General features: G+C 39.4%; 1 protein-coding gene across 2 annotated transcripts in view; it reads left to right on the top strand.

Moving 5' to 3' along the window:
* The window catches only part of myo1ea (myosin IEa), a 44,493-nt gene continuing 32,802 nt past the window's right edge, over positions 1-11,691 (top strand). For both annotated transcript variants that reach the window (XM_041033810.1, XM_041033800.1), the window contains exon 1: positions 1-266. In XM_041033810.1, the coding sequence (XP_040889744.1) occupies positions 264-266 (3 nt within the window). In that variant the 5' untranslated portion in view covers positions 1-263. The remainder of the gene's footprint in view (positions 267-11,691) is intronic.

Raw genomic sequence — 11,691 nt, 5'->3', positions numbered from 1 at the left:
CAGGCAGCTCTCTGTTTGAACACTGCTCCGCCGCTGTCAGCGTAGGACTCAAGAGTCTGACTTGCACAATGGACGGAGGACACCGCTGAGGAGCCGCATCCATGCTGTCAGGAGCTTATCGGGAATATCTTCTGTAAACTTGGATCTTGTCCTCTGGCTTTAGGTTAAACAACTAGAGTTTCTGAAGCAGTTTTGAACTTCACTAAGCTTCGCACAAAGACTGGATTGCGGACCGTGAATACTGCGACTGTTGTGAATACAGGATGGTGAGTGATGTTTACACTGGCTGAGATATTATGACACTGTTTGTTTTGGACAGTCAGTATAATTCAAATATTCGACACAGAGCCATGTGTAATAAATATATAGTCAACAATATTCTAACATTATACTAACTTCAGTTTCCTTTAGTTTCCTGGTCAGATTTCTTTTTCTTGTTAAAAATCGCTTGGTAACATTTGTTTTTGGTAGCTATTATTTTTTTCTCATATTTATCATCCCAAAAGTGGTAAAAGTTCTTCTGACAGTCCCAGACTTTTTTTTATGGCTGTAATTAGAAGGCATTGACCCAGAGCTGCTAAATTTGGCTTTTCTGAGTGACACCCAGAGAGATGCCATGTAAAAACATTAGTTAGATGTGTTAGGTGCAGCAGCCCATTCTTTAAAACCGGTTAGTCTTGGAGGAAGAGGCAGCCAGGGAGCATGTGTCAGGTGGATTGTCTGTGCTTTGTGTGTTCAGCTTGTTGTGTGTATGTGCATTACATGGAGACAGGTTTTTCCTGGTTACTGAGAGCCATACCTGACACACCTAGAGCTAAGTTATGGAGGACGATGTGTGGATGCATCATTGTGTTTTGGCAACAATTATTCAAGTCACCGTCTGTGGCAGAGTTCCCACTTTGATTGTAGAACATTATAATAAAACTTGATTCAGCTTTTTAGCATGTTCCTTATGTATCTTTAAAAATATGGCTGCCTTTTTCATATTGGAGACATCACTTTTTAACTAAAGGTGTTGTAATTTACCTCAAGAACAGAAAGTATGTTTGTTTTGGGTTTAACTTTACCCTCAGGAATCTTATAAATATTTGTCAAGTTTTCTTCTCTTAAACACATCCTGTGTCTCTGCACAGTATGCTGCATGCATTATGGCATCTTTAAACCTTTTCACCTGTTCACATACCGTACACACAAATAGCACCTATTTACAACAAGTAGGACTGAGACTTGTTAGTATTCTGCCATCTTACCTGTTGTATTGAACCTGTATATCGGGTTACCCAGAGAAAAACCCTGAGGACAAAGGTCAGCATAACAGAGCTTTTGCACTTGAGCTGACACAAAAACTTAAAAATAAAAAAAAATTAAAAAAAAGTAATATATTCCCGCTTTTATTCAGCTTTTTTGAAGTTGATATCACTTGCAAACACTGTTGAAGTTGGGGTTTTTACTGCATTATTTTTTTGTTTTGACCTTAGTCTGTATGGTTGAGTTAATTTTAGAGTGAATGAACAGGAGCTGTTTTCTCCTCGTGTGGTAACTTAAAATGACAGGCGAAAATACTCCATAGCAATGACAGAGTTACAAACATAGTGGTGTTGAGGGGTAAAATTTAACATCTAAACTCAAAAGAAAAGGAAGAATGGTTTCTAAGATCTGGTCAAAATAATGAAAACCTCCTGTGGGTACAGTTTTTTTTAGAGGAGGTTGAGGAGAGTATCAGCTCTTGTAGAGAGTAGAACAAAGAGCAAACAGTCTGATTGTCATCATCACTGTCTGGAATAGCAGACACCAGCATCGCTCACTAGTTCCTTCTCTGCCAGATGCTGAATAGCAAGTCGGTATGACAGCAGATGGTTTGCATTAGTTTCTCCTACAGGGAGGTGCGTACTGAGCAACCCCCCTCTCCCTTCGTTTCAAAGCTGGCGCTCCATTTTCAAACCCATCACTGCTGTAGAGATTTGCTCAGGAATTCAGGCCCTTTCTCTGAAAACAGGACGAACACCCATTCTGTGGACCTGGGGAACTCGTTAGGCTTGTCGCTGTGGTTCAGTACACTCAAACACTCCTCTTGATCACTTCCATGCGTCTTTGCTACAAAGCTGCAGCTATGTTTTCACTGCTTTACTGTTTGTGATGACGGACCTCATGAGTGTTGACTTACACTACTGCTGCACTTGTTGTAAATCATTCTGGATAAGAGAAGCTTATAAACTGCACATTGTAAATTCAAGTTGTCAGCTACCATCAGGATTGTGAGCTTTTCTATTTGTATCAAATGTGTTTTTTCTTCTTTTTGCATCTCTTTTGTGTTTTCAGTGGAAATATAACATTTCTATAACTTTTAGTATTTAATATTTGTAATATTTTTTTTCCTATTAGAGATTATGTTTGCATGAGCATATCCAGTGTCAAAAAATGTTCATGCAACACAATAAAAAACATTTATAGTCAAAGATGGACGCCACATTCACAATAATTTACTCCGCCACTTACCTCACCTTCTTAATTGGCCAAATTATCTTGTTTTTTGTGCAAACTCAGGCATGGAGCCATGCATCTGCCTTCTACTGAGGAACACTTTATAGTTGATCATTATTTTTTAAATATTAAAATGCTATATTTTCCCCACACAGTGCATCTGTACACATGATGCAAGAGGTTTACTATTGGGGTAATTGGGGGAATTTTTCCTTTATGTGTTTATTGTTGTACATTGTTGTTAGGGACATAAGACAGTAGATTTGATTTTGTTTCATCCAGAATGAGTTAAACAAAAATGACATAATAAATGATATTTTTATACACATGATGGCTAAGCATTATTTCCACAGAAATCAAAGACTTGCTTGATGTTGTAACAATAAAAGATTGAGTTGTCAAGTGGTGACATCAAGACCTCTAGTATTCTTGTAACTGTGAAACATGATATTCTGAACCCTGGAAGTGGTGAGGTGAGGAGCACCCAGTGGTTTTCTCTCCTTGTGACTCAGTTTGTATACCGTGTCCCCTGAGCAGTGAGCGGTACCCCTCCTGTAGCCAAGAGTTCCATGCAGCTGGATAGTTTGGCTCTGTGTGCATGCTGTGTTTTCAAACTGACTATCAACCAGGGAAGCTTCATAGTACCCTTTATTCATCGCTCACCTGTTTCTGTAATCTCAGCCACTATCTTTTAACAGTAAACAGTGAGGAGAGGATGCATCTACTTCAGCTGATTGCTAAAGGTCATGCACACAGCAGCCGAACAGAGTGCTCATTAAAACTTTTTCTCAGAGATGAACTGGACCTGTTCCTGTCTGGACAATAATTACACAACTGTAATATTCAATGGAGATATCCTGGGGTTTGATATCCTCTCTTTTACTTTAAACAGGTAATAAAGTCAACTATAAAATAATGTTATTGTAAATGTTGTTTTATGTGACAACATAATGTCAGGCTTTCCTTAGATCACAAAGCAAGCAGTGTCCTGTCATAGCCACCTATTTGCATGTACGACTTCCCTCATCATGGACACGGAACAAAGTCGGACTCTTGCAACTGTACTCCGCTTATCTGCTCTAATAGCTTCCCATTGTCACATTCCAGCCAGTGTTTGGCCTCTGACTCAGTGGCTAGCCTCACATTCTGTCCAGTGGAAACCTCATTTGTCTTTAGGTTGTCAGTTGCAGTTGGTTTGGCTTGTATATTGCTGTTGTTTAACCCTACTTCCTCACAGAGACACTGTAGGGGCACGGGGAAATAAAATGTATATCATGAAGAAGAAAGTGCATTCTTATGGTTGAGCTTATAAGAAGTTGAATTCTCACAGTTATTCATAAAGTAATTTTCTTTTATAGCTGTTTGCTCTGTTGAATTTAACATTAGGGACATGAGTCAAAATAGGATGCCACCTTTGCTTTTGATTTTTTAAAAAAATCCAAAATCAGTTAAAAAGGGAACTTTTATTTATCCAAGGGCAGTTACAAGGTGGTCAAATGAATATCTTACAGTTATATCCTCAAAATATCATGTCGCACATGCATAATTTTGGCACAGAAAAATGAGGAACAAGAGCTAAAGGGTTAAAGCTTTTTAAAGGTTTGTCATTTGTTGTGTAGATAGACATGAACTAACTGACTGGAAACAGAGTCAAAATTAGCTGGTTTGAATTAGTTGTCTTTTCTGGAACATGTCCCATGGCGGGGCTGAGTCAGTGCATTTCTCACTGTGGAATCACGCAGTGACTGGAGCATTAAAATAGTATCCTCTTGAACTTGACGTTATTTTCTTTCATAAACACTAGTTTTACAAAGTATCTTACACCCTCACCAGCACAGCTAAATATACTGTAAGAGTAAAAATTAGCACAAACAGAGGGGACGTTACAAAAACATAAACTAATTTCCAGTCAGTTTAGATTCCTGCTGTAGCTGAATGACAGAGACTGCATGATCTTTTTCTGATCTCTGATCTCTGATCTCTTTGCTATATTTCACTTGGCAAGCTACACCTTGTCAAGCAGTATTCAGTAGCAAAGATATCAAAATGGGCAGTCGCTGTATTGTAATGTTATCATGTAATCGCTTTTATTCTCCTTGTGGATTTCTCTTTTTGTGAATATAATATCGCTAACAGGCCAAAAGAAATACAGATTTGGATGTGATCAGCATTGGGTTTGGCTGCTTGTGTTGGATTCCTGATATTATAGACAGAAATGGTTACTTACAGCAGCTAGGGTCACAATAAAATTAACTAAACTAAACACAAAATAGCTTTTGGTTATTGGAACTTTTGGCGTTAAACTTCATCCTCGTGCATTTTAACTGGGTGATCTGTACCAAATAACATTCACCAGCTTTATTTTCAGATGATCTGATTGAAATGGGCTGCCTGTGGTTGAAATTATTTTTCTCATTTACTGTGTTGAACAGCAGTGTAGATTTACTACTGCAAAATATGCTTAATATGGCAGTACACAAATGTTGATTAATGTGGAGTTTAATTATACTTAAAGACCCAGTCATTCAGAAAGCTTGTTACTGTTATGAAAATACAGTTAAATGACTGAGCCAAAGAAGCAAATCAAGCTGAAGGAAGTCCTTTTCAAAGTAGTATTAGTATTAGTTGTCCTCCTTTTTTGGATAGTCAGGATGAACACATCTGTGAGCACACATCTGTTTATTTAACACATTTACTACTGCTGATAATTGCCAACCAGTGCAGGCTCCATTCATCACATACTGAGAAGCAGAGCAGTGTTTTTTTTTTTTTGTTTGTTTGGTTTTTTGTGCTGTCAGTGCATGAATTAAACAGCTGAGTCATTCTTTCAGCTACATGATTACTGTGCTCTCTTTGGTGGAGTTGATAAAGTCAATGTCATTAAACTCCCATTCATCATATGGAGGCACCACACCCTTTTACCCAATGAACCCACAGTAAAAGACACTAATGCGCTCGTCATCGTAGTCCTAAATACATAGTCCTTTTTTTTTTTTTAGTTTCAGATGCGGTCCGAGAGATGACCAACAGCACTGTCTTGCTGTTCTATCACAGCTCTGTCTGTGTTTGAACAAACTAAAAACTCTGGGGAACAAGTGCTGTTTACTGAAACCACATAGTGTCAGTAAAATGCATTCTTGCTCTTAGCTTAAAGCACAAAGGCCGACCTTGTCTGACCTTCAGCGACCTTTCTCACAGTAACGTGAGGCACCTTTGACCAATGGTAGCCTTTCAGTCTGTAGCAGCACTGTACTCAAGCGAGAGAATTCCCATCATCTTTTTTAGCTCAGTTTATTTGTCAGAACTCAGATTTGATGAGTCTGTGATTCTCCATTTACCTTCTGAGAAGTGAAGGATGTGTTGAAATAATTCATGAGCTGCAGGAAACACAGAAAGCTCTGCCAGGTTTGGTGGCATTTTACCAAGTACTGCTTTGTTGTTGCACATGATTCACTCTGTCAAGCTTCTCCTCCCTCTTCGGTTTTAGATTAAAAGGGTGCAATTTGTGCATAACATGTATTTGCATGTATTCAGTTGCTACTGGGGAAGATGTTGGTTTGAATTTCATTGATTGACACTTGAGAATGCAGCCCTGTTGTGGCACAAGACATGGCAATGAATGAGTTTCCAGATGGTTTGTTTACATTCAACCACTACTGAGGCTGTTTTAAAAAGGAAATACAGCAATTTGTGACATGTCTCTTGTCTAGGATTTCAGCTGAGTTCCACCCTAAGCCACATTTTCTTTGATATTATATTTTATTAGCGGCCTTATTGCTGTTGTCATCCATTTAAGAGGCTGATTCAGTTTGAGGTGTTTAAAATAAGCAGTTCTCAAGTTTCCACAGTTTTACTATACTTAGATAAAGAAAAATGCTACCACTGTAAAGCTGAAACTTTATGTAGTTCAGTTTGAGACGTGTTTAAAGTCATCCAGTATCTGTTTACACTTGATCATTATGTCCTCTTTCTCTGGCAGGAATGGGTCTCTGCCCTTCCCCGCAGGCACAGCATTATAACATCATCACGATCAGTCAGTTCTCATGTTACCGAATCCTAGCAGAATAATATATCTCTTTTCACTTTTCCCTTGTATCTGACCTCTAGTAAGGGAGAAGGCGGTCTTTCCAGATGAAATCATGTTACTATAATTTTAGCACACAATCACAATCCATGATCTGAACTGCAGTCTTTCTTCACAATTCTGAAATGCGCCGTCAAGAATATGGGCTTATCTATTCGCACCATTTAAACACAGTATTTATACCATTAAAGACACTGTTTTCACAGTGCATCAGTGTCTTAATCCCATTCTGTCCACAGATCTGAACAGCACTGTGTCCTTAGCTAGACAGAATGTGACTGCCTCAGTCACCTCTTTCCATCGTTTGCTGCTTTTATCGTCTTTTTTAGCAACGTGTCAGTCAATGATAACTGTGAGATATAGATGAGTGGGGTTGTACCCAGCTGAGACTCTCGGCATGTTCCTTTGAATGTTTCCTTTTTAAAATTTTTGAATAGCTTTGTAGTATTACCTCCGTAAGTGCTGACCATTGCCCGACAGAGTTTACAAACCAGCTTCTCATCCTTCACGCTGCTTTCTCACATTGAATTGTCTTTCAAAGGCATCATGCACGAAAGAGACCCTATGATAGAGACACATGATATGATTTAGCCAATCAGCACAGCCATCTAGTCGGCTTTGGCACTAAAGGTGTGCATCGGTAGGGAATTATTATAATGACAGTAATTGTCAGGTCAGAGCTGTTTTGATTGACAAAACAATCTTTCACCAAAATCTCAGAGTCTTTGGCTTGGATCACCGCAGTGGCTGCTTTGCTGCCCCTCTGTGTATGAATGTGACGCAGGCACTTCCATACACAGAGCCACTGGCACTGCAGCTGTGGCTTAGGGTCGGAAGGCCACTGTCAATCATTTCAGGACTTCACATATTGTTATTTTTGTGTCCCAGTCAGTGTGTGTGAATTTTTACTGCTCTTTCCTTAATTTAGATGTCTAAGTGTAAACTTGAACATGTGCTGTCACAGTGATGTCTGCAGTCTCTCCAGTTGACTTTGGAGCCACGAGGTGCTAAAAGTAAGATAGCATAGCGGAAAATTGTGATGGCTCTGGCTAGTTCATTGTCAGCTGAGCAGTGACATCACAATTTTAAAGACCGGTTCCTAGTTTAAGGTAAAAGTGCTGCTGTGTTAACAAGCATCAGTTGGACTTTCTGATGGAAATAGAGAAAATTTCCCTTGAATGATAAATTAGCACTGAAATAAAGAAAGTGGCTGTACAAACTTAATGTTTAAGATGCTTGTTCATCACATATTGCTTTCTATTCAGATGTGGCAGTCAGGACAAGCAAAGCAAGCAGTGCTTGACCAGTTAAAGCTAATAATAGACATCAGTTAGAACAATACTGAAGAGGAAGCGATATCTTTCCTCATATCTCAGTACCAGGACTTGATTTAACCTGGAGTTGTATTAGACAAAATTAAAATCTACACATATAAAACTACTTTTTTTCTGAGTATAACTTTAGTGTTACCAGAGTTTTTGTTACCAGTTTCAGCTCAGAGAGGGTTGTGCAGGAACAGTTTTCTGCTCTGTGTAATTCACTGTGGATTTACTCTTTAATCAAGTTCCAGCCTCATCTGTAGTTTTCAGCATCATTTTAGAGGAAGAAGCTAGTGTGTGTGTGTGTGTGTGTGTGTGTGTGTGTGTGTGTGTGTGTGTGTGTGTGTGTGTGTGTGTGTGTGTGTGTGTGTGTGTGTGTGTGTGTGTGCAGGGCTCGGTGTGACCTTAATGAGCATCCCATCCCTCAGAAGTTCAGACCGGATCAGGCTGTCTCACACTGTGGGTCACTGCTCCTCTGACACCACACACACACACACACACACACACACACACACACACACACACACACACACACACACACACACACACACACACACACACACACACTGCTTCTTCTGCTGAGATTCTACTCTGTTTCTCATCATTGTTTATCTTCCCCCTCTACCGTGGAAAGGCTAACCATCTCAGTCAGCAATTTTATCAGCATCTGGCCAGATTACACACAGTGAGTGATCTTGGACAAAGTGCAAACGCAAGCAACAGAGATCAGGTGGAAATGCTGTTTAGAGAGTAATACCTCCTTAAGCTCCTTTTAGTTTAGATCAATCTGTCAAGACCAACCCACACATTACTGCTGTGAACGTGTATTGGAACTATTCCCTGACTTGTCTTGGCCTAGTTTAGGAGAGGACAATCGGGGGAGGAAGTATATTCCTTTCAGTAATTTGTAATAGTGTCCAGCAGAAGTCATATTAGAGTCGTGAATAGTGTGAATGGTTGTCCGGGACGACCTGTCCAGGGTGTACCCCACCTCTCGCCCACCTGCAACCCTCAAGGATAAGCAGGCATGGCTAATGGATGGATGGATAGTAGTACTTGACAAAGAAAGAATGACTTAAGGCACAAATATCCAAAGTTTACTGTTTGATCAGGGTTTTTATATTTTTAAGACAGTATATGGAAAATGATTTACATATGTGCAGTTCTGTGCAGCATATTTTTTTTAGAATGGTCTTTCTTCACTTTGGCATAGCAGTGAACTTGTAGCAGTTTCAGCCTTTTTGTGATAGGTAATCTATCAAAGCACACATTTTTTATTCCCTTTTTAGGTACAATAGATACCATATGGCTGCGTGATAACACATTTGTGAGCAGGGACTGTTTTGAAAAGTAGTTCTTGTTAATGCATTCAAGGAAGGTCAGAAATGTGATACCTTCAAAAGGCATTGCATTGGGTTTCCAAGTTTTAGGATTGTTGGAGACAAACAATAAATGGACTAGAATGTCACGAAAAGGATGATATGAATTACTAAAAAGGTTATTCTGAGGGTGGAGGGTTGTTAGACCTTATCGATGAGGATCTGTTTTCAGCTGCTGCTCACAGCTGCAGTACATTACTGTGTAACGATTATGTAATTTTGTCAAACATAATAAAGCTCACTCGGTGCTCACTATGATGGATTGTTAATAACAAGCACGTCTTAAGTCTCTGTGCTTTGATTTTCATACAGTGCTGATGTACTAGCAGTGGCTGCCTTGAAGAAAGGAAATCAATAAAAAGAAATTTACGAAAATCGGTGTCAGTAACGTAAAGAATACATGACTCGTAGTTAGTGGGCTAAAACGTAGTATCACTGGCATCGTGCATGAGTGTAGAGGCGAGTTTTGTTCTTCAGCACTTAAATGCACTGAACTGTAAGAACTGAAGGCTAAATCAGAAAATTTGAGACCCTAAAAATCACAGATATTCAGTTTAAATGTAAGAATTCCTCTTGATTAAAAAATAATCTTAGTGTGTGTTTCAAAGAATGCCGGCCCAGCGTTCTCCAAACCTTTAACACCATCAGAGAACATTAATGACCTGTGTTTCATTGTTGTCTTGTGGTAGACTGTGTAACAAATAAGACCTTCTAATCATGTTGGGAGCGATAGCAAATTTCCAGTCTGGTGTTTTTAATTTTGATGGCGACACAACCCTTTTGTCTCCATTTGGAAAACAGATTCTCACAGAAAACCCATTACAAAAATTACAAAATGAACATGTAAATGAGAGCATTTATAAATTCCCTCTTTAGGTTACCAAAACAAAACAAAAAAACAAAAGGAATTTCATAGGGCTGAGAGTGTCTTTGGAAACTCTTTGGACTCATTCACCATGACTGAAATTATCCTTAATTTGTGCTTTAATTTGTGACACATGTTTACCAAATTAGATTACTTGGGTCTTTGTCCTTGGCTTTTTCACTAGCAGCCTTTTCAGCACACGGTCATTGGCGAGTACTGATAATAATTTGGAAATAGCCTTCACGTCTGAATCACTGCTGCTGGCAAGTTTTTTTCCACAATCATGTACTGTATGTGTATAGGCTATTGTCAAAGATATCATTTTTCTTTGTCATGTCTTTATGATAAGACATGACATTTTAAGACAGCGCTGGGCTTAGAAGTCAGGTCAAGTAAGCTGGTACATGGAGTCACCGCTAATCTAATGCATGAGGGCTTATCAGACTTGGGGTCTCCACTACTGCAGTCTGTTCCAGGGCAAAGGCAAAGTCCTGTCTAATGAAATACTTGGTGGGGTATTTTCCTGTAGTCACATTCAGTACAAGACCTATTAGTTTGACTCATGGCACTAAAAAGAGTGTGTTTTTAAGCAAGTTGTAGCTTCAGAGGCTTCAACTGGTATATCCGGTAGACCTTTGCTCCATTAAAAATGTCTTTTCTAATCTGATGATGACAAACAGGAGACTTAGCGTGTTACAGTAAAGAGAGTCAGCCTGTCTGTGGGACAAATAAGCCCTCAGTTTTTTAGATATTTGGCCGGTATTCGATTTACTTTACATATTTTTCCTCAGTCATTCGTCTGTATCGCAGCTGTGATTTCTCCAGACTTTTGCTACAGAGTGATTAACAACTTTAGATGCTTCTTATTTTAGAAGAGAGGAATTCGTTCTCATGGCTTCTATCCAGATTTGCCTCAGAGGGCAGAACAGAAATGTAGCCCTAACACATGGTGGACTGTGCGTCAAATCCTGGTGTGGAAAAGGAGAACGACACAGAAGGGAGAAATGAGGGGAAAAGTGCCGCTTATGATACTGAATCAAACCCAGCCATTTCCTGTACCCTGAGCCAGAGCTGCTCAGCACTCTCCATATATGGTAATGGTATTTGCATGAAGGGAAAGCATGGGCTTATGGATCAGGACTGGTGTTGAAATTCCTTTGTATTTTGTATTATCTTTCCTGGGAAAAGGTCTGGTTGTGTAGTTTGGTTTTGGGTGATCTGATTATCTTTGATTTCTAAAGGGAAAACTAATCAAGACAATGCTATCTTCTCTGATTTATATCTCCATTAATAATTTTCCTTATGATATTTCTCAGACTATCATATAATTAGATCCTCTTATCACCATGTTTTGGTGATGTCAGATGCTCATTTCTGTACTGTGTCTGTGTGTTGCTAGGCACAAGAGGAAGTCTGTGGTTCCATGGCGATGGTGTTGTTATGGGCACCATAGACACCAGTTGCGCCAGATGTCCCCTGTGTGTGTGTGTGTGTGTGTGTGTGTGTGTGTAGGTGTGTGTGTGCGTGTGTGTGATTGCTTTCTTACTCAGCCACAGACCTACA

This window comes from Toxotes jaculatrix, chromosome 1, assembly GCF_017976425.1.
Source record: "Toxotes jaculatrix isolate fToxJac2 chromosome 1, fToxJac2.pri, whole genome shotgun sequence".
Classification (NCBI taxonomy): domain Eukaryota; kingdom Metazoa; phylum Chordata; class Actinopteri; family Toxotidae; genus Toxotes; species Toxotes jaculatrix.
Note: the sequence above shows the minus strand (reverse complement) of the source record. Positions and strands in the feature narration are given on the sequence as shown.